The following is a 25047-nucleotide window of genomic DNA, read 5'->3' on the forward strand; positions in this document are numbered from 1 at the left end:
GAGCTTTGGGCACCTAATTCCACTCCTCTTAGCCTGCTTCGGGGCTCTGTTGGAGATCCTGTCTGCGACCTTACGGTCAAAGACCACCTGTAACTAACCTTTGATATTAGAGAGATTTATTTGTACAGTATTTTGTGGAAATACTCTTAGAGTGGAAAATTTTATAATAAAATTGGTAGTGGGAGATCGATTCCGGACGCTCTTTTTATTAAATGCTCTACCCAAAAATCCTATATGAGACAAAGTTTTACAATATATATATATATATATATGGAGAGAGAGAGAGAGAGAGAGAGAGAAAGTTAAGGAATCAATGTTAGATATAAAATAAATCTTGTCTTTTGTGTTTAACATTTATTTATTTCAAAAAATTTAATAGTATATATGTATATAATACCATTTTGTTTTACCATTTAAATATTTTTATTTTCTTGAAAATAACAATCAACAAATACTTAATTCTTTGGTACTAGACACGATCATATCAGTAATTGTTTTCTTTCATTTTAAAATTTTAATAGTCAATAAAAGCTTCAATGTTGAAAACACGGACAAAAGAAAGAGCAAGTATGAAGACATGCTAGTATGAATTCGATGATTTTAACAAGTGCTACAATTTTCCACATCGTATACAACAAACCACAAACAAAAAACAAACGATCAAAACAAAAAAGGAAGAAAAATGTACACATAGAGAGGGTAGACAAGATACAATACTGAACACAAAAATACACTTATGCTTCTTTCGCACAGCTTGCTGGTAATTCATTTACATACAAAACTAATTTGAAAGTTACAAATACAAAAATTTCTCTTCAATATGTAATTATACCCACATTACTAGACTGTGTATAAACATAGAGTTGTGACCACTTTTCTTCTCTATTCTTTATACAGTGGGTTTCTTTGATTAAACAATAAATAGCTCTGGTGAAACACCTAATATTTCATTTTGTTTTAAGACAATGAGAAAATTCAGACTAGATAAGCACAAAATGTAAACAATGTAGGCCAACTATTTATGTTATCCTGAAGTGAATTTAACCTGTTAGATCCTGATTTCTTTTTCCCACGTGGACAAATGCTGGCGATAATACAGTCTTGATCAATAAGTAACTTGCAAATTTTCACTTTATTTTTTTTTTTAAATCGGAAATATCACGTGAACCTAGAAGAAGAAAATTACTTATATAATTGGTTAATAAATTAAAATTGTTATATAATAAACTATAATTGTTATTCAACAACTGCTTACTCTTTTGTTGGAAGCAAATCAATTGATTCCTAAATTCGTCTGTCACGGATGGAATTTTCGTGTAGCACAATGAACCATTAGCAATCCTAAAGTTTACCGTTTTGCTTTCCACTAAAGAGGCAATTAATTCTACATTTTAAAAAATAAACGTCTATTTATTATATCATGTCAACTAAGGACAAGTATTCACTTCGTAATCAGAAGACTTGGGTTCGAATACTGCGGTCACCCATAGTGACTGGGATTTATCTACGGTTTCCTCTATTCTACTACAGGAAAATGATGGAATACTTTAAAATATCGATCCCATACTGATTTTCTAAGCAAATTACTCCCGACTTGGTGACATGACCAAATTACAGACTTGCAAGAGTACAATTAAGCCGATAAGTATAGTCTTATTCAAGACATGCCACGTAAATTACTGGTGGACAACATCGTGTTCATGGATTTTCTCGGGGTACTCTCGTTTCCTTCCACATTCTCATTCCACCAATTTTATCATAATTCATTTGCCTTAATCATCGTCCCCTTTAGCCTAAAGGGCATAAGCGTGGGACGTTAAACCGAAAGATTTCATGCCATTTTACTCAAAACATCATGGTAGCCTACTTAATAATAATAATAATAATATTAATAATAATAATATTAATATTATTATTATCATTATTAATAATAATAATAATAATAATAATAATAATAATAACGAAAAGTATATAGAAAAGAGGCATCATCTTTGTCTTTAAAGATATTTTATGGCAAAACTGAACTTAAAAAAGAGCATAATGAAGTGCCATCTTACAATTTATCTATGGAAAGAAAGCAAACGCCTAATTTGACCTAACTTTTAATTTATCGCGCTACGTTCAGGTGACACGGAAACGGCAGGGGCTTTGTTCTCTATACTGAGATTCCGACCAGTGCTCCTCGATTTCCCGAGACCATTTTTTCATCAACAGCATAAATATTTCCCCTTTTTAGTTACATTTCTCTTAGTCTGTCAATGGTATGTTTGTATATAGTGCACTTGAACGTTCTCTTAATTGGAAGAGCATTGAATTTTTGACCTTTAGTAATTTCTGTGATTCTCCCTCTAGCGATGTCCATTCTCCCAAATGCTTAGACGAGCATTCTAGAGGAGACCAGAGTTGAATGTGACAAAACCAAGGTAACTTGCTTTTGAATCTAACTTTATTCAATTTAGCACTCTTAACAGCATCATTGTGATATAATTTAATTTCGACGGTGCCATTTTCAATGAAATATTACATCCCCGAAAAAAAATTCATGGCTATAATCTGCATCCTAAAACCCACATATGGGCACCCCTTCAACCCCAATACTGCTATCCTTCTTCAGAGTGAACTATGTATTTGCATTCAGTTTTACTTTTCATTTACGTTTCATGGAGTGTGTTTTAGTATCCCGTGCTTCAACATGAAGTTGAGGCATACACATAGTTTGTCATTAAAGGGCTGCAAGAATTTGTTATCAAAAAGAAACCTGTTAACCAAATTATCTGCTACAGGTCAAGATGTTATTTTCATAATAACTGTATCCATCTCGACTCTGGAACTCACTAAAGAAATAATAAACACTTCTGATCAGAGTATATACACTTGTTTATTAAAAACTAAATTCCAGTGTAACAGTTTCGACAACGTACCGTTGTCTTCATCAGACACTAATATCAGAGTTAGTGTCTGATGAAGACAACGGTACGTTGTCGAAACTGTTACACTGGAATTTAGTTTTTAATAAACAAGTGTATGTACTCTGGTCAGAAGTGTTTATTATTTCATAATAAGATTCGATATTCATGAAGGAGCCTTAATTCTGTTTGAAAAGGGTGAAACGGTTTACTATTTTACCAAAACAAGTTTTTTCAACATCTATCATTTTTTTTTAAATTACGTAATAAAAATGCATCAGTTACTTACTTAAGGGTTTAAGTGGTTTTTAAGCATCGTCGTATACTACTATGAAAAAAAAAGTTTATTTGTAAGGCTCAATTAAAGTTTCATCTTAATTTAAAAGTGTCACACAAAAGGTTTTTTTTTTTTTTTTTTTTTTTTTTAACATTCAGTCACGAGCTGATCGTTGACTAAAGAAACCAAGAGTTAAACGAATTAGGAAACCAGACAGCAACTACAATGTGTTTTGCACATCATTCAAAACAAACGAATCATAACTCGTGATGAGTGGCACTATAGTCATGTATTATCTATGATACTTTTCCTCCATATTTTACTTTACATATCGATATCCCTAGAAAACGCCCGTTTTAAATCAACTACTTTTATTATAAAATCAATTCGTACCTTGCACCACGAACTCCGATCTTGTTTAAGATTCCACTTTCATAATATTTCGGTCATCTGTGTGACCAGGATCCTACGCTTGAGCGATGTGAACTAGTCTATTATTATAATGTACGGGACAAGGAACATCATTTTGAATGGAATTATAATGATATTCTTAGCGTATGGATTGGATCATGGTCACAGAAATTATCAAAATATTATGAAAACAGAATCTTAAACAAGAAAGGAGGTGGTGATTTGTAGTTGGTGGTGCAAGATACAAGTTTATTTTAGAAAAATTCACTCTAGAGGATATTTCAGTAATTATACATTTACTCTAGTTCATCTGAAGAAAATGTGTCTATTTATTGCTTGCTTTCTCCTTGTTAGTTGGTATAACTGTGGTAGTCTAAAGAGTGATGCACACTTCTGAATCGAATAAGATTTGAATGAAACTATGAATTACTTAATTTAACGGACAGAATCATTCGTTGATAAATGACTCATTTGTACAGCGGGGGACACTTCTAAATGGTACAGCCATATGGAGATTTACGGCTAAGGTGTACCATTTAGAAGTGTCCCCCGCTGTACCATGTGTCTGACAATATAACTTGCAGTTGTTTTTGGTTCTCACTATTCTGGGCTGATTTGAATGTGTTTCATAATACAGTCTAATTATAACCCTGCGGAAATGTTTGAGCTGCACTGTTGAGTTCTGTTGATTAAATATTTAACAACAGAGCAACAGTTGCAACAACATGTATAGAAGAGCAAAATAAAATACACAGTATAATCCCAATTTAACGAATAACTTGCGGGGATTTTCTTTCTTCTTCTTTTTTTTCCTTAAATGAGAATTTTCACTAAATACTTTGGCACAAAAAAAGGTTGCACTAAGATATATAATACATTTTTTTAAATTTTCACACATTTTATGTTTTTAAAACGGTAGATCTGAATGATTTTGATTTGTAATTTTAAGGATTGTTCATTTAAAATGACTACAAATTAACACATTTAAATAAACATAGATAACATCTTGCTTTAAACATGTTGTTAAATGATAAACCACTGAATCTAATCTATTATTTTAAATATATGTACACTATCAGTGTTTTCACCTTTCCACGACTGAAAAGCATAGTACTGAAATCCAGAACAAAAACGAACATTCATAACGAAGTTGGTTAGTTGGTTGAATTGGGGTTTAGTGCCCCTTTCACAGCAAGGCTATATCAGACATGGATCTACAGTTTGTTGGATCCGAATCACATGAGCTCCTACCACGAATCGAACCCAGGTCTCCTGCGCCGAAAACGCGTAGAAAACATACCAACATTTTTGAGCTTAAAAGAATAATACCTATCCTAATGTCAGACTATAGTTATCGAAATATTGACACTAGTTTCTGTCTATAGTTGTCGAAATAAACACATACATGTGGACTTATCGATTCTAGTGCATCAAAGCTTTTAATTTACTAATGACGGTTCTTTCGATTTTTAAAATTAATTTTATTTTGTTTTCGTTAAATGCGGAAAATTTAGTAATATGATTTTCCTTAAATACGGATGTAAATACACTGTGTATATAGCCTTATTTTTCGGGATTAAATTAATATTTCGTTAAATGCGAGTGTTTCTGCAGACTGGAACACAACAAACAGTGTTTATCGCGAATTTCCAAGCATTAAACACACTTATCATCAAGTGTAGCTAGAAAAAGAAAAATTGAAAACTAAAGGAAGTAAGCTAACCCTTGTTCATCACAAAACTTGTCAAAAGGAAACTGAATTACATACAGCGGAAACTTATCCACGTTACCCAAGTCATAGCATTTCCGATGAACTTACATAAAGAGGATTCTTACTAACACTTTTCATTTTTCATTTTTTAGTTTCGCTGTAATTTCTTTTAAATTTGATATCTATATGACGAAATATTGATCTTGAACTCGTTTAAGCAGCTGTGTTTTATAATCTGTCTGTTTCGAACTACTGCTGTTTGATTTTACATCATTCATTAGAAAACGGAATATAAAATACATTTTAAAGAGAAAAGTACATTCAAGTGAATCTTTAATAACCTATGTTTGGAGGTAGTGTAAATGCAAGTTCTTTTTCTAAAATCTATGTTTATATCATCTGCAAACGAATGATGGAAATCAGAATATATACACTACACAGAGTACTTTCTAACATCCTGTCCTTGAAAAATTTTAGTCCTGGAAAAGATTTTCGATTTGGAGCGAAAATTCAAAAAGTTGGTTCTCCATCCCCGAGTTTGAACCAATGATATAATAGGAGGTCACACATAGTAGTTAAAGTGATGTACATTAAATTTTCAAGTGGTTTCTTTTACCGTAAATTCAAGATTGTGTCATCAAAGTATAATAATAATATTTCTAAGGCACAAGAATGTTACCGGTACTTTAAGTTAACGAAACACAGTGAGAATTTCTTAATGGATACAAATATACTGAAGATGATGACACGCAGTCGTTAAAACATACACAGATAAATTAGAAACACGGATGTTTAAGTGAGTTCAAAGATCAATATTTCGATAATCAATATGGATCCCATCAGGTTATTAAGTAATCTGTACATATACTTACAAGAACAATTAGGAATGATTTTTTAAATGAAGATTTGGCAGGTTTTCCTTTTTGTTACAGTTTCTCAATGCTGATTTTCAACGGCAATTCTGGCGCAGTAGCTTTATCAAGAGGTATTTTTTTACTTAGCTCAGCATCAACAGGATACTCCAGCACGTTGGTTTGAAGGTACTCCATATTACTCTGAAAATACAATGTTTCATATAAAAACCACACATACTTCTATACTTTTCTTTTTCAACTACAATCTAGCATAATCGAACATTCTCTTAACAAACGCAAGCTAGTCATTTTAATACACTGAAATTCTACTGAATTAGGGATAGACTACGTTATATAATATCGTGGCCCTGCTGCCTCTTTCTGTGCATGTGTGGACACTGCCGTACGATAATTATACAGTTTATAACTATATATATATATATATATATATATATATATATATATATATATATATATATACTGTATATATATATATAGGGTGAACGGTAACTACGTGGACAAACTTGGACGGATGATAGTATATCTAAAAAGAAACAAAAAATGTCCTAGTGAACATGGGGGAAATTCCGTCCCGTTTAGGAATGACAGAGTGTCGAAAGTGTGGGAACATGAACTTCAGAGGCCAACAGCTTAAAAACAATACATCGTAGAGAGTGCGGTTAAAAACGTCACTTAGAAAGTCATATCTACTCTATTGAAAAATGCATGTTTGAAAACGCTGTTACGTGTGCGCACGGGATTAACAACGTGTGACACTTTTTTCCTTCATAGCATGTCCGGGAATCCCTCCGTTCCTTTGGGGAATATATATATATATATATATATATATATATATATATATATATATAGTTATAACTATAGTAGTCTCGAAGCAATTAGTAAACGTGACAGAAAGGATAATAGGGCGATTTAGATATCTTCGATCGAGAATAAGTCCTCCGAACAAGGGCCATCCAACTTCAGAAATCTTGTGAGAAACGGAGTTTTCACGTTTCACAGTGTCAAGAGTAAATGAATAGCGGTAGAAGGAAAGTAATCGGTAAACGGAAAGCAACAAGCAACATAGAATGACCGTAATCTTTGAAGACTCGTTGTATAGCAGGTAGCCAGTGCCACCAAACCTTACCCGAGGTAAATTACTCAATTGAATGAAGGATTCAGGGTCCAGTTGGAGGTCAGAACAAAAATTATACAGCCATACACGATGCGTGCAACGCTCACTTCATAGTATGGGCTTCAAGCCGATGACCCACGAAAGTACCATTTCCCACCGTACGCCTCCGTGCCTAACGTCTTTCATGTGTCACAGAATACCGTGACTGGACCATCTGCATCGATTGAAAGAGGTTAGTATGGTGTGGTGAGCCTTGATTGCGACAGCATCAAACTGAGAGACGAATATGGCACCAGCTCCATGAAGCCATAGATTCAGCATGTCTGGTTGGAACTGTACAAGGTCAAGGAGACTCAATAATGGCTTGGAGAGCTTTCTTTTGGCAATGTTTGGGACTATGTACCATGCAACTCTACTACATTGAAGTATGTAGAACTGCTAGGCGATCACTTACATCCCTTCATGCTTTTTGCCTTCCGGATAGAAATGGAGTGCACCAGTAGGACAACTGCTTCTGTCACAGACTCTGCTTGGCTACCACCGGGAGGAGTATTTAACTTACTTCTCCCTACTGAAATAGCTGTCTAGAAGCCCGGACTTCCTCTGCCTCTGGGACACTGGAAAAAAGTGTGCAAGCTTATCATCCACCACCGGGGTCCTTAACTGATTTATGGGAAATTCTGGAAGACGTTTGGCAGGCTATAGTTCTGGACTACTTCATAGATTTGTTGAATCTATGTCTCGTTGTGTGACAGCCATTATCAAGAAAAAGCAACAACTCTCTACTACTCAGGTATCCCTAGTTCAACGACACTTCAGTGTATTATTTACATCTAACTGATACTACTGAGTTCCTTCTATAATTTTATCAAGTTCAAGACAGTTACACTTAATCTCTCTGTTAGTATTTAATAATTTATTCCTGGCATTTAACATGTCACTCTTTCAACTTACACGGGAAGGTCCCACAAGTTGTAACTAAAATCTAATTGCCACATAGCACATCTGATAGAGCACCATGAGAAATGAAAATGTGCAAAATGTAAGGTGCTATAGACCAGAAGGATAGCAGCTAACGGGGCTTCAAAATTTGAATATTCAAAAAAATTATATCATAGAATTATATACGTTTAAAGTAAATATCTTGAAAATCGTTAAAGCAATCAACACAAAAGTTGCACAATATAATGAGAACAAAATGTCCTATCGAAAACCAGAAATAGGGTTGCCATAGGTGAAGCAGTGTTGCCAATTCGCATAAAAATATTTTGTTTAAAATAGCACCATATACACGTGTGCACAGATTTAAAATGTACATGCACTTTTATCATTAAATATAGTAGTGACTTGTAGTGGTACAATGTTACACACTGTTGGAGCTACGTGTGCTGAAAATGTACAATGGAGAAGTCTAATATATGGCAACATATGGTAAAGGAATTTGGGTCTCATACTATGAATTTAGTTTAAATGCATAAGACAGATAGTATAACATAGCAAAATGTCAGCAGTGTCACAAAATATTGATGCATTTGCAAAACAAAATTGAGTGATGTCATTTTTACGTTTTGTGTCAGCTCCGAAGCTATATAGAACGGGACCTATAGTGTAAACTGGGCTCCGAACCACTATGAAATAGAAAGGTAACAATGAAATGTAAGGTGAAAAGTACAACAAAAACATGTACGAGGTGGGATTGGAACAGGCGATCCCTAAATGTCGGTTGTCTATCCTTCTAGACCACGCGGCTATCCGGACCGACTAAAAACCAAATGAGGTAGTAATAAATTGATTATATTTTCAATGTGAATATGGTAATATTACAGTATACAAACATAATCATATGACATGTAGGAGAGGAAGTAAAAGGATATGTTACTTAACACGAAAGACATAAACCAAAGAAGTACTCTTCCAAATATTAATAAGATAATCTGGAGAACCAGTTTACAGAATTAGAAAATATGTGTTTCTTTCCTCGTGTGTATCATTTTGTTTTCGCGAGTTGTCTGCTTATTCACCGGGCTACAGAAGTATAATGCAAAACCCTCACTTTTTTCTGATGCGTTCCTTTATTACCATCTGTCGTCACATATCAGACTTCTCCATTGAACATTTTCAGCACATGTAGCTCCAACAGTATGCAACATTGTACCACTACACTTCACAGTTATGTTTAATGAATAGTTCATTTTAAATATGCGCACACTTGTATATGGTGCTACTGCAAACAAAATATTTTTATGCTGAGTTGGAAACATTGCTTCACATATGGCAACACTGTTTCTAGTTTTCGATAAAGCATTTTATTCTCATAATATTGTGCAACTTTTGTGTTGATTGCTTTAACGGTTTTCAAGACATTTACTTTAAACGTACATAATTCCATTATATAACTTTTTGGATATTCAAATTTTGAAGCCCCGTAGCTCCTATTCTTCTGGTCCATAGCACCTTAAATTTTGCTAATTTCATTTCTCATGATGCTCTATCAGATGGCAATCAGATTTTAGCGACAACTTGTGGGAACTTACCGTGTTAGCATTAAATAATACAATATTTTAAAGCGACACTTGCAATGATTATGTCGTTCTCTAAAAACAACTGAATATGAGCATCAGAAATTTCAAATAAATCAAACAATGAAGAAATAAAATAAAAATAACACTTTTAAAAATATAATTACACTAAATGGTACTCCTTTTATGATGGAAAATATGGAAATGAGTACGAATATAAATCTGGTCCAACGACCTTGCGAAAAATAGACAAGTCATTATTTCGAAAAACAAAGTAATCTTTACAAACCAACAAAATAATAGGTAATATAAATACGAAAATAATAGAAACAGAAACCAATAGGTAATTTTTCTCATAGAAGTCCAGTTTCACAATGAATTTTGTCTATCTGAAAGCAGGTTCTTATCCGATTATGTAATGTAACGAGTGAAGTAATGAAGTACAAAACAAGGGTAGGGTAGCAAGTATTCTCCTCTTAAGTTCACAAATGCATGAGCGGCGATTAGGGGGGCAGTTGCCCTCACTTTTTAAAAATGACCCATTAATATAATTTGGAAATATAAAGTTTTTGTATGTATTAATGGTTCATAGAATAAAAATTGTGCCATAAAATATTTGCTGTCCTGTGAGTACGTATTGGTTGTCTTCCCGTTCCATTAAGAAAGCTACAGGAATTGCGTTTTAATTGCCACGATAAATGACCCAAAAATTAACCTATTGGAGCGCCATAATTCGAGTGTACTTTCATTCTTCTTACAAGGGGTCAATATGTTAGTCAGCCGCTTTGGTATTAACTGAGATAACATTTCGTAAAAAAAGAAGTCCTTCACAACTTGTGAATCACAAGTTATTCTTTAATTGCACAAAAATCGAAAGTTCCTAAAATGTCTTTTCATCTTTCTAATAGTAAGGAATATTTTGATTTGATTTTTTGGAGTTTAACATCCCGTTCAGCAGTGAGGCTATATGATCCGAGGACCTACTGATTAACGTGGAATACGAACCATATGAGCTCCCGCCAGGAATCGAACCCGGGTTTCCCACGTCAAAGGCGCGGCAATGTTTGCAGTGTAATGTATGAGTTTAGGAGTGTACATTTTAGTACATTTAGTGAATTTCTAGAGAACGGCATAATTCTAGGTTTTAGGATTATTTTGTATAACCAGTGATTCTAAGTATTGTTGAGTTTTGATGTATTCCAAGAAAGTGAAAACTGTACTTAATGGCAACGAACATGCTTCGGGAAACTGCAAAAGTACTTCTTTAAATGTCGCAGCATATGCTTCTAGTAGAGTAATAACATACATTTAATAGTATGTGTGCAATTAAAAATACAAGTTGTTCATTAATCCACGGTTTCAATGTAACTTTTGCAAAACAGGCCTCATTTTTCATTACTATTCGATTATTATTTTTTCTGTTTATTTGTTTTGCAAATTTGTTATTAAATACGCCCCTAATCTGATCACACAATTTTCTAGACAGAATTTTAAGATGTTCTTGAGCAAGGAATCAAATCTCTTCTTACACCTTCGTTGTTTAAGAGTAGTGTTGCCACGAGACGAGACAAGACGAGACTTCAGGCTGTCTCGTCTCGTGCAAAGCATGTCTCGTCTCGAAAAAATGTGCTCGTCCCGTCTCGTGTCTCGTCTCGAGAAGTTCTGTCCCGTCTCGTCTCGTCTCGTCTTGTTTGTCTCGTAAAAATATAGCAGCATACCATGGGAACGAAAGTAAAATGTAGCAGGCTGCACCATGCTAATCAAGATACAACTAACAAGGGAAGAGAGGGAGATTATACATCGAAGAGGAAGATGGTTTATATACCAATCGAAAGCACTAATGACGCCTATTACAAAACTGTAATAAAAATTTTCCGAATGCATATACTGAATATACAGGGTGTCCAGAAAATCCATTTCCACCCCTTGAAATCGCAAACGATGAGACAGATGCTAAATTGGAAAACACGTTTTTGATCATTATAAAAGTACAATGTATCAAAGCAAACATTGTTGTCCCAGGGCCACCCGCAGAGTCCCAGGCGGGATCCAACTCAAAAATTACAAAAGGTAAGGGGGTCAAGTAGTATATCGTTCGAAACTTCTTAGGAAATGAAAGAAGACGAACAAGTCCCAACTCTCTAAAATTACCCTGTGCAAAATGGCGGCCGGTCAAACTGTCAGCAAAAACGTCATTGTAGAGTCTATGGCCACCCTCCAAAGAAAGAAAAAAAAACTGAAACGGTAAGACAGATGTCAAAAAAGAAAAAGATATGTGTCATCTGTTCAAAAGTACAATGATTGAAAGTAAAATGTTTGTCCCAGGGTCCTCCACAAGGTTCCAGACGGGGTCCTACTCAAAATTTTCAAATGGCAAATATGGTCAAATAAAGCTGTTGAGAAATAAAAGAACACGGAACAAGTCTCGATCCTCTGAAATTACCCTGTGTAAAATGGCGGCCGGTCAAAATGTACATCTTCATTTCGATTTTCTGAGCACATTCACTTTCCATTTTGCAATCGGCACTTGTTTTCATTCTGAGACATTTGTACGTATTTACTCTTCCTGGTGCAAGGAATTCTTTCGTTGGAATCATTTTATAATTGATAAACCAGATAACGAGCATAAGTGCCACTGTTGTGCAGTCATGAACATAAATAAGTAGAGGTAAGAGTCTTTACTTCTGATGGCTCCAACCTCTACTTATTTATGTTCGTGGAAGTACATTATATGTTAACTAGTCAGTTCTATACTCAAAGATGTCAAATGTTGTCGTTTCTTTTCTTTATGTCTTAATTTGCTTTTATTTTATTATTTTTTTTCTGTGTTTAGATATTATTGGGCTCAAAGAGCAGAATCTCACAGTAGGGGCATTCCCTTTCTTTCCGTTGAGTACAAGAATTAAAGTGAAAATAAACTAAAACCCGGTTACAGAAAGAACAACTAAAATGCAAGATGTTTGCATAGTATTATCGTAGAGCGTCCATACTTGTTCTTTCTGCTTTCATTTAATAACAGCTTTAAACGATGTGCTACTTGACCTCCCTTGCCATTTGAACAATTTGAACATGACCCCGCCTGGGACATTGTGGAGGACCCTGAGACAAATATTTTTACTTCCAATCATTGTACTTTTGAAATGATGACACACATGTTTTCCTGTTTTGACATCTGCCTCGCCGTTTCAGGATTGTTTTGGGGGTGGCCATCGACTTTACAATGACGTTTTTGCTGACAGTTTGATCGGCCGCCATTTTGCACAAGGTAATTTTAGAGTATTGAGACTTGTTCCGTCTTCTTTCATTTCCCAAGAAGTTTCGAACGATATGCTACTTGACCCCCTTACCTTTTGTAATTTTTGAGTTGGACCCCGCCCAGTACACTGCGGGTGGCCTTGTGACAAGAATTTTTGCTTTGATACGTTGTACTTTTAAAGTGATCAAACACATGTTTTCGAGTTTTGGCATCTGTCTTATCGTTTGCGATTTCAAGGGGTGGTAACGGATTATCTGGACACACTATATATCCATATAACTCGCATAGTATATGCATTCGGAAAATTTTTATTACAGTTTTGTAATAGGCTTCATTAGTGCTTTCGATTGGTATATAAACCATATTCCACTTCGATATATAATCTCTCTCTCTTCCCTTGTAAGTTACAAGTATTACCCAGAACACACAAGAAAAGAAATGTCACGGTAGCTACACCGTGAAGCCTTCACCTCTGGTGTATGTGGTACTCGGTTCGATCTCGGTTAGTGCCATGTGAGCTTTGTGGTGGACAAACATTGAATGTGTGTGGGGACCGCGGTGGCTCAGTGGTAGAGCGTTCACCTCTGGTGCTTGGGGTCTCGGGTTCGATCCCAGCCCCGCCAAGTGAACTTTGTGGTGGACAAACACCGTGTGCGTGGGTTTTATCGGGGTTCTCCCGTTTCCTCCCACTTTCTTCATTCCACCATTTCATTCATTACTCATCATCAGTGTCTCCTTTAGCCTAACCGGCATAACCGTGGGACGTAAAACTCAAAGATTTCATTTCATTTCATTTCATTTTTCGAATGTGTGTGTTTTTTCGAAGTTATCTAGTATCCTACCACTTTCTTCATTCCACTAATTTCCCCATCATCGTCCATTCGGCCAAAGTTGCCTAAAGGTCTTAAAAATAAATTCAAATAAGCTCACAAGGCAAGGACAAATAGTTTACAAGATAATATATCTCTGCTGTTAGTTGTCTGAGGATTCTCGACCTTGGCTTCTTTTCTTTTTTTTCTTTTTTTTTTCTTTTTTTTTTTACATTCTGAAACTGAAATTTGTTTCACCAGTTTCAATACACGAATATACAGTAAAATGCTCATAGGTACGTCGAAGATTAAGACACTAATGTCAAATAATGTTTACACGACAAGCACAGTTCGATGTAAAGGTGTCACCATCCCCGACACTACCGTATACTATCAACCCACTTGCTTTATAGTGTCTGTATATATATATATAGGGAGAGAGAAAGATGGAAAGATATACATAAATAGAGATATAGATATGTATGTACACTTTGATTTCATATATTCCAGCCTTTAGGTTTCACAGTGTTAACCCATAACAATCAAAAAAACTACTTTCCATTTTAGCATATATAGATTTGTTGCAATTATTATTTTTTTTTTAAAGCTCGGAACCAAATAATTTTATTCAGTAATGGAAAGTATTTGATTGAAATTTTATATGTTACTGCACACTAAGCTCTACTTAAAGTGCCATAGTAATGGGAGCTGAACGACACATCGGACGAAAGAATGCTTGGGGCCAGTCTTCATTTCCATGATTCAAATCTGTTCCCATAACCGCGGGGTGTGTGCTACTATGTGGTGCTTGCCCCGTTTGTGTAACAAACTCATGACAGTACACCCAGATTAGCTAATGGCTAAAAAAAAAGTTGAATTTTGGGTGGCCATTTTGGATTAAAGTTCCTTATATTGTCGGGATCTATTCGCAATCATACAACGTACATCTTCATACCAAGCCGAGCGGTCTGCGGCGATAGACCATCGGCTTGAAGGCCCCGGGTTGAGTCCCGGAAAGGTCATGTGTATGGATTTTAACATTTGTTTTTTCGTACTGTCAGGGGGGGGGGGGAATCGTACGGCATAAAAGGATTTCAGTCTAAAAAAAATGGAGAGAATATCCTCCCCAGGATACTTTCATGGGAGTGAGGAATTAGTAAAAATATAGGATATACATTTTATAGCAGGTTTAAAAATATGGTTTGGGTATCCTATTTCTTTTCTGTTAATTATATTCTTCAATGTTCGAATTTTGATCATTCTCATGATATTTTCTGCTTTCAACGGAGTTCCATGAATATTATACCAAATGTTCTTTACACTTATCAAGTTCGAGAGGTTTAGTGCGCCTGTAAGAAACAATTTTTGAAGATAATTCAGGTCCTAATGAATATTATTCACTAGGAAAGGGAAGTATTCCCCTCCTCTCGAAGCAGAGGGCAATTTCGCACTCTGGTCAGATCAAACATTTCCGCGTAACAAAACGAAGGTCCCCCTGTAAAACTTCTTTACCTAAAGTGTTATTATTAGTATCATAAATTTGCTGAAAGCAAACAATTTGAAGGGTTTGTCGATAACATCTTTGCTTCTTTTGTCGTCCGCCCGCCTTCCAAACGAAGAGGTGAATTTTACAACATGACTGCTGTATAATAAGCGAGCGATTCGTAAAATGGTAAAAGTGTGTTTTTATGTGTGTGTGTATGTGTGTGTGTATGTGTGTGTGTGTGTGTGTTCCCGCATTCCTATCCTTGTTGGTACAGTCAGCGACAGTAGAAAATGGAGGTTGGATACATAAGAAATGATAGCTTTTTCCAGTAGCAGAATAGTTTCACTCGATGTCTGATAGTTGGACAACCAACATGACAGCAAATACGTGCCCGAAAACATAACATGCCAGGATATCCCTCCATTTGGAGGAAAAAGTATTACTATCTGAGAGCATCATTTAGAGAAACAACCACGAGATAAATCTGCAGAAATTCCATTCACATTAAGTTCAAAGAGATAGGAATTAATGCAAAGAAAACGAAAAGAATAATACGCTTCATGCAGAAACCGAAAAAGTACGGAAAGCTAAACAAAATGAGAAAAGAAGGAAAGGAAAGAGCAAAAGACATGGGAATAAATTAAATATTAACACTTAAGGATAAACAGTGTCCGTCTTTTCCCCTGCCCCCGTCTTGGTTTTTCTCCCTTCATAGGATAAATCTCTTTTAGTATCAAACGCGAACATCATTTATAGTGTTGAATTCCTTGAAAAAAAGTTAACTCAGTCTAGGCCGAGACTCGAACCCCAGACCCTTAGAATGACAGTCTCACGCGGTATCCACTTACCTACACAGGCTCTATCTATAAATAAGCTATTACCCGCGCTGTTATCAAACGTGTTAAATCAGCCATTGTCGGTGAGCCACCCCAGTTCCATTTGAAGTTTAAATTTTATTTACCTCACTTAGCCATCTATGGGTAGCAGTCCCCTTGCTTTCATAAAAAGCATTTGTTCTGTAGATTAAAATCAAGAATGAATTAATCTGTACTCTTGGGAGCTTACTGGTGCACTAACATATCTATCTCTATATCTATATATATATATATATGTGTGTGTGTGTGTGTGTGTGTGTGTGTCGGATTGATTGAGGATTAAAAAGCGACTTCGTAAATTTACGGAACGCGTGTTAACACAACAGTAAGGACATCTCGTAACGTTCTTACGTAACACACGCAATGTAAATAAAGTTTCAAAACCAGAAGTCGGAAGATATGCCGAGGGTATGTCGGTAAGACGTCTGCTTGCTGAGTGGAGAAATCCGGGTTCATATCTGGGCTGTTACGTTTTTTTTTCTGTTCCGTTGAAAATACATTTCTATATTTTTGCGTTTGAAATTGCTTTCTTTCATTTTTTGTAGATTATCTTAAATTAGTGAAGGCCAAGTAAGGTCAGATTACATATATGTCTGCTTTATCTGTGTGTACAGTTCAGAGATGGAGTGAGTCAATTGGGTCAAGATTTGTAAGTAGGTCAGTGGGTCGTGGGTCAACAGGACGTGACTCACTGCGACACACCACCCACCGTGACCTCTCTGACTCACACTGACCCTACGTTTTAAATTTTAAGGTCTCCCTCTTTATTCGGCCTTCCTCCTTATTACTAAATTCAATGTATAGATAATTATTGAGTTGAGTTGATTTTGAGTTTAGCGCCCTTTTCAGCAGCGAGGCTATATGAGACGGGACCTACTGATTAACATGTAATCCGAAACACATGAGCTCCCGTTGGAATCAAACCAGGGTCTCCCACGCCACAGGTATATAATTGTGTCTTATATAGCAGTTAATTATCTTGCTATAAAGTATAAAGTTAAAGAAAACTTGTAGCTTCACGAAAGGCATTTGTTGGTCCTTCAAGGTCAACACAAGAACAAAAAAACTAATACTAGTTGTGCCTTTACAAGTGACTACTATGATAAAAACAGAATGCTGCCTACGTTTAACATATTATGCCTCCGGGGGTTAGTAAAACGCTTAACTGTGTGGAAATCGCTGCACACAACAGGTCTTAGGAACACTCACAAGTACGTAAAATTGAAAGAACAGAAAATAGTGCATTTTTGAAATGAGCATACAATTCACACTTCACGCAAAGTTCCAATATGGGAAATCAGTCAATATCTTCAGTTGGAATTACTGAAAAAGACAGAAACTGGCTATTTAAAACTCCAAGTGTAAACCTGCGCTTGGAGCGATTCTATTAGCTATATCACAACGCATTTTCGTGAGTTGCCTCTGTGGTCAAGCGTGCTTAATAGTGCTGTTAGAGTTTCTAGAACCGGAGGGCGGCGGTTCGAGCCTGAGTACAGTAAAATTCTTTTTTTAAATAGGGATGGCTTTTTAATGTATATATAAAGTTGTATTTTGAAGTGATTGTAAAAAAAATCAGATGAACTTTCACATTTCCAAGCTCACTCGTATTTATTCGCCATGTCCCAAATTTCACAGAAATAAATCCCTACGTTAAGCGGGTTTACATATCCAGACTCCTAACAAGTAAGAATGAAAACATTTACGCTCACTCCAACCTCAATCATTTCATGAATTCAACCTGATTTACGTATGTTATTAGAACGTAAAATTGAATGTGATTTATTCTAGAAACACTTTTATACATTGCAAGAGCTGTGACGTCTAAATATTCACTGAGAACTCATAGTCGTATCGCAATAAACAAAAGCGAGTATGGAACAGTAAACTGCTTTCACAAAAGTTAAAAGAAAGCCTGCAAAAGCATGCAAAATGGTCGAGTGGTTTAGGTCGATACTCTATCAATCATATGTTTGTGTGTTAAAACCCGATAATAAGTTTTTCTAAGTGTCTTCCTATTTTCATTTGGAGGCGGAAAACATTTCTTTGAGTAACTCATTGGAAACTTCTTTTGTTTCAAATTCGGCTAAGACGGAACAATATATCAATGGCAAATCTAAAATCCATAGCTGAAAACAAAATATAAAGTATGTTTTCCCATTATTATCCTCCGATTTGTAACGAGACTCGGGTTCGATTCCCGGAGGGAGTTCATGTGGTTCGGATTCCACGTTAATCAGTAGGTCCACGTCTCATATAGCCTCGCTGCTGAACGGGACGAAAAACTCAAAATCAATCAATCAATCTCCAAGAGAGAGAAATAAAAAAAACTTTGTTATGGTATATTCTAGTTCAAAGTTTGAAGCACTTGCTTTTGCACGTGATTTTTTGTTTCTTTTTTCAGGGAACAGAAAAGTTCTGGCGCCTAAGAAATTGTACCATATAATATTGCAAATTTGCAAGTGGATGTATTTACATTGCAATTTGTGGTAATAAAGATATTATGATTAAAAAACAATATTGTAATAAGTAAGTTTAATTTCTTCATCCATCGCAAGTCTTAGGGGCCCCTTATACCTCGCCGCCCCCCGAATATCGATATCGAAATTTTCGAATGATATATTCATGTCCATATATTCGCGATATCGAATGTTGATATATGATAATATTTATATCGACGATAGCGATCTATCAACATATCAGGCCCAGGTCCGAGAAGTGATGCTTGAAATATACTGGAATCAACAATCAAATTCTAAATAAGTTCTCCATTTCCGTATTCAATGTTGAGGGGGAAGGGTGTGAACCCGAAAAGAAATTTTAAGAAAAACAAATGTTAAGATAAAAGTAGGTTTTCCGTCTCCCCTTGAAACAAAAATTAACAGAAAAATATTACTGCAATTTACCTTTTACTTCTGTTTCTGATTGTTATCACAAATCAGCGACAGTACACATACTTTACATAGTACACCAATACACTCTATAACTTTTCACAACCAAGCAAGCCGGAAGATGAATTTCCTGTGATATTAAAGTGGAATGTTCTACAAAATAGTCATAATTCATTGACCATATTTCTATCAGTACTTTGGTACGGACTAAGAGCTACAAGACTAAGAGAACTAGAAATTAGAGATTTCATTCCTTTTTTCTCTGAGACTAAAAGACTTCTGCATTTTCCTAAGATTTTCATTTTCTTAATATAAGTCCCCTATCCTGGGCTAATTCTGGCTACCGCGGTTTCGAGGTAATCGGTAAACGAAAGAGCAAAGTTTGTCGACTCTCAACTCTCGACAGTTTGTGAGAAGATATTCCACAGTTCATGTTGTTATTTCTTTGTTACAAAAACACTTCTAGTTGACTCTATTCATAGTGAATTACTGAACTTATAAACATTGACAATTATTGAAAAATGAATAATTATTTTTAAACATAAAAGGCGTTACAGTTCAGTAGAATGCAGTAGTAGAATGCAGAAGTGAAAGACAATATTGTTTATTTGTTGAGATGCGCAAACTGAATGTGAATAATAAGTGTTTCCCATTCTCTTGTCCAGAGGTGGATCTACGATGGACTTCTGGGGCCTCGGTGGTTGGTAATACTTCTATTTAGAGCTACTTTTAAGAGCTCCAAACTCTGGAATGGGTTTTATTTATATATAAAATAACAAATATTCCCTTTCTGGGAGGCAATCGCCATGATCGCCCACTGGATCCGCCCCCGGTCTTGTGTAGCAGACTTTGCAGATATTTAGCTCGTGTATGCTCCTGCGATGGTGATTAAGGATTGTAACATCTGGATAATTTTTATACTGATATCGGATAGAAACTTATCCGGATTTGCAATATCCGGTTAACGGACAACAAAACGGATGACGGATAATATCCGGATAGCGAATGACGGATAATATAGATAACGGATACTATCCGCATGATGGATAACGGATGATGGATAAGATCCGGATAACGGATGTTATCCGGATGTCGGATAATGACCGGATAATGGATTTATCCGGATAATTTATAAAATTAAGATAACGGATAATATCTGGATAATAGAACATTCGGATAACTGATTACATCCGGATGACGAATAAAGGATAATATCAGGATAAAGTATGTGGTTTGAAAAAGACAATATAGGAGAGGTACTTATCAATGCTTTCTCCTCATGAAGTTATTAAAAGACGATCATCGGGCAGTGGTCTTTACCATTGAAAGATATTGCTTCTTAAAATGTTTCCTAGTAACTTCCAATTTTCTTGTTCTTGTTGGGCGCGGTGGCTAATGGTAGACCGCTTACTTTGGCGCGTGGGGTCCTTATTGTTTCGATCCCCGTCCAAATAAGTTTGCGGTGAACAAGATCGTATCCGTAGCTTCTCTCAGGGTACTCCCGCTTCTTGCCACTTTTCACTCCATCAATTCTTCTATTATTATTCACTTGCTCTAATCATTCGGCACGGCAGCTCAGTGGTAGAGCGCTTCCTCTTTTGCGTGGGGTCCTTATTGTTTCGATCACCACCCAAGGAAATTTGTAGTGGACAATATCATATCCGTGGTTTTTCTCAGGGTACTCCTACTTCTTCCCACTTTTCATTCCACAAATTCCTCTAATATCATTGACCCACATTAATCATTGCGCGCGGTGGCTCAGTGGTATAGCGCTTCCTCTGGTGGACCAATTAAGTTTGAGGTGGATGAGATCGTATCTGTGGGTTTTGTCAGGGTACTCCCGCTTCCTCCCACATTTCATTCCACCAATTCTTCTATTATCACGGACTTGCTTCAATCATTGGGCACAGTGGTTCAGTGGTAGAGTGCTTCCTCTGGTGGGCCAATTAACTTTGTAGTGGACAAAATCATATCCATGGGTTTTTCAGGGTATTACCGCTTCCTCCCACATTTCATTCCACCAATTCTTCTATTATCATTGACTTGCTTCAATCATTGGGCGCAGTGGCTCAGTGGTAGAGCGCTTCGTGTGGTGTGCCAAGTAAATTTGTGGCGTACAAGATCGTATCCGTGGGTTTACTCAGGGTTCTCCAGTTCCTTCCCACTTTTCATTCCACCAATTTCTCTACCATCATTGATTTCATTTAATCATTGGGCGCGGTGGCTCAGTGGTAGAGCGCTTCCTCTTGTGGTAAAGGTAAGTTTGTGGTTTACAAGATTGCATTCGTGGGTTTCTTGAGGGTACTCTCGCTTCCTCCCATATTTAATTCCACCAATTATTTTATTATCATTGACTTACTTTAATCATTGGACGCTGTGGCTCAGTGGTTGAGCGCTTCGTGTGGTGTGCCAAGTAAGTTTGTAATGGACAAGATCGTATCCGTGGGCTTTGTGAGGTTACTCCCGATAATTCCCACTTTTCATTCCACAAATTCCCCTATTATCATTGACCTACATTAATCATTGGGCACGGTGGCTCAGTGGTAGAGCGCTTCCTCTGGTGGGCCAATTAAGTTTGTAGTAGACAAGATCATATCCATGGGATTTTCAGGGTACTCCCTCCTCCTCCCACATTTCATTCCACCAATTCTTCTATTATCATTGACTTGCTTCAATCATCGAGCGCAGTTGCTCAGTGGTAGAGCGCTTCCTCTGGTTGGCAAAGTAAGTTTGTGGTGAAGAAGATCGTATCCGTGGGTTTTCTCAGGGTACTCCAGCTTCTTCCCATGTTTCATTCAATCAATTTTCTATTATCATTCACTTGCTGGAATCATTGGGCACGGTGGCTCAGTGGTAAAGCGCTAACTCTTGTGCGTGGGGTCCTTATTGTTTCGATCCCCGTCTAAGAAGTTTGTGGTGGAGAAAATCGTATCCGTAGGTTTTGTCAGAGTACTCCTACTTCTCCCCACTTTTCATTCCACAAATTCCTCTATTATTATTGACTGGCTTTAATCATTGCGCGCTGTGGCTCAATGGTATAGCGCTTCCTCTGGTGGACCAATTAAGTTTGAGGTGGATGGGATCGTATCTGTGGGTTTTGCCAGAGTACTCCCGCTTCCTCCCACATTTCATTACACTAATTCTTCTATTATCACGGACTTGCTTCAATCATTGGCCACAGTGGTTCAGTGGTAGAGTGCTTCCTCTGGTGGGCCAATTAACTTTGTAGTGGACAAGATCATATCCATGGGTTTTTCAGGGTATTACCGCTTCCTCCCACATTTCATTCCACCAATTCTTCTATTATCATTGACTTGCTTCAATCATTGGGCGCAGTGGCTCAGTGGTAGAGCGCTTCGTGTGGTGTGCCAAGTAAATTTGTGGCGTACAAGATCGTATCCGTGGGTTTACTCAGGGTTCTCCAGTTCTTTCCCACTTTTCATTCCACCAATTTCTCTACCATCATTGATTTCATTTAATCATTGGGCGCGGTGGCTCAGTGGTAGAGCGCTTCCTCTTGTGGTAAAGGTAAGTTTGTGGTTTACAAGATTGCATTCGTGGGTTTCTTGAGGGTACTCTCGCTTCCTCCCATATTTAATTCCACCAATTATTTTATTATCATTGACTTACTTTAATCATTGGACGCTGTGGCTCAGTGGTTGAGCGCTTCGTGTGGTGTGCCAAGTAAGTTTGTAATGGACAAGATCGTATCCGTGGGCTTTGTGAGGTTACTCCCGATAATTCCCACTTTTCATTCCACAAATTCCCCTATTATCATTGACCTACATTAATCATTGGGCACGGTGGCTCAGTGGTAGAGCGCTTCCTCTGGTGGGCCAATTAAGTTTGTAGTAGACAAGATCATATCCATGGGATTTTCAGGGTACTCCCTCCTCCTCCCACATTTCATTCCACCAATTCTTCTATTATCATTGACTTGCTTCAATCATCGAGCGCAGTTGCTCAGTGGTAGAGCGCTTCCTCTGGTTGGCAAAGTAAGTTTGTGGTGAAGAAGATCGTATCCGTGGGTTTTCTCAGGGTACTCCAGCTTCTTCCCATGTTTCATTCAATCAATTTTCTATTATCATTCACTTGCTGGAATCATTGGGCACGGTGGCTCAGTGGTAAAGCGCTAACTCTTGTGCGTGGGGTCCTTATTGTTTCGATCCCCGTCTAAGAAGTTTGTGGTGGACAAGATCGTCTTCGTGGTTTTTCTCAGGGTACTCCCGCTTCTTCACACTTTTCATTCCACCAATTTCTCTATTATCATTGACGCTTTAATCGTTGGGCGCGATTGCTCAGTGGTAGAGCCCTATCTCTGGTGCATGGGGTCCTTATTGTTTCGATTCCCAGTCTAGTAAGTTTGTTGTGGACAAGGTCGTATTCGTGGCTTTCCCAGGTACTATCGCTTCCTCCCACATTTCATTCAACAAATTCTTCTATCATCATTGACTTGCTTTAATCATTGGAGATGCCTTGGTCCCTTGGGGATTGCGGTGATGTCAGAAATCAGATTCGGTCCCAAGCATTTGGGTTGTGATGTAAACCTTTGCTGTGGTTCAGTCTCAGTATTTTATTACGCGAGATAAAGCCATCCATACAGCTATAAATGTTGTTCTATCTTGCGCAACCAAGTATTGATTTTTAGCAAATTCGGAACCTCATTTTTGGCGCTTTGAGGTCAGAAACCGATTTCGGACATTACGCTGTCTTCAAACTACTAGGATCTTTCCAATGTTACCATCCGCGTCCAACAACCCCATGTTTAAAAGAGAAATAGAAAGGACTCGTGTTTAAAACTTCCGGACCCAGTTTCTTGAGGTTCAAGTTTAGGGATCGATTTCTGATATCACCATTGTGCTCAAGGGATCAAAACCTTTGAAATGTCGCCAACGCCGTCCAATAACTTTATCTTTAATAGGTGAATAGAAGGGACCTGAGCCCATAACGTCAGGACCCCAAACCTTGAGCTTCATGACCTGAGCCTGATTTCTGACATTACTACTGAACTCAGGGGCAGTGGTTAGGGATGGGCACGAGCGAGTTCGAGCGAGTTTTTTTTTAAACTTGATTCGACTCGAAACAGACATCTTTTAGCTCGACTCGAAAAATTTCTTCCGACTCGAGTCGAGTTTCGAGTCGAGTCGAGCCAAATCGAGCCAAATCTTGTGTGTAGTTTCAAGTTCCTTTTTCACTTATTCTGCATAAACAATATAATTGTTATCAATGTTGCTACTTCCACTACAACTTATTATTATTATTATTATTATTATTATTAAATTCTGTAATTAAGCTTGAAAGATAGGCGGTTTGCATTTAAATACTAAAAACTAGTTGCCAGCCGATTTCGGTAGTCGTGAAATATAGGACACAAGGACATCGTTCACGAGGTTCTGGGTTTGAGTTCCGGAGGATCAAATATTCCTGCTTGGGCCAAAATTTGTTAAAAGTTATAGCGTGCCAGGCAAACATGTTTAAAAGTGTTCTGCCTGGGTCTACGGTTGTCAACGACTTGTGCGGCTTGGCTCACAGCTTATTCAATATCGAACCGAACCGAGAAGTAGGCGTGCGCACGAGTCGAGACACAATTTGTAAAATTCGAGTCGAATCGAGACTGCTCGTAAAAATCTTGATTCGACTCGAATGTCTCAAAACTCTTCACACATTTTTAAAAATAGTTTTGAAGAAACTAATCACTCAGAAACAGTTATATGTATGTATATATATTATACAGGTGCGGATCCAAGGGGAGCTACAGCCCTCTTGACACTCAGGTATACACTGGATAAAATAGGCTTCAATCCTGCTTTACACTGGATAAAGCCGCAAACTGTGATTTAGTCGCTCCCTTGATCATATCCTGGATCCGGGGCTTTAAGGGTTCATAGCTGTAAAACTATGGGACCTATCGTTAGGGATG

At 37.0% G+C, this 25047-nt stretch overlaps 1 protein-coding gene across 1 annotated transcript in view; it reads right to left on the reverse strand.

Moving 5' to 3' along the window:
* Nucleotides 1–323: 323 nt before the first annotated feature.
* Nucleotides 324–25047, reverse strand: part of LOC145673324 (transmembrane protein 59-like) — a 347898-nt gene continuing 323174 nt past the window's right edge. The window contains exons 6-7 of the mRNA XM_081742921.1: nucleotides 6178–6360; nucleotides 324–1168 (exon numbers count right to left, since the gene is read on the reverse strand). Coding sequence (XP_081599047.1) covers nucleotides 6232–6360 — 129 coding nt within the window. The 3' untranslated portion in view covers nucleotides 324–1168; nucleotides 6178–6231. The remainder of the gene's footprint in view (nucleotides 1169–6177; nucleotides 6361–25047) is intronic.

The sequence above is a fragment of the Thermobia domestica genome, chromosome 16, assembly GCF_964235325.1.
Source record: "Thermobia domestica chromosome 16, izTheDome1.hap1.1, whole genome shotgun sequence".
Lineage (NCBI taxonomy): Eukaryota > Metazoa > Arthropoda > Insecta > Zygentoma > Lepismatidae > Thermobia > Thermobia domestica.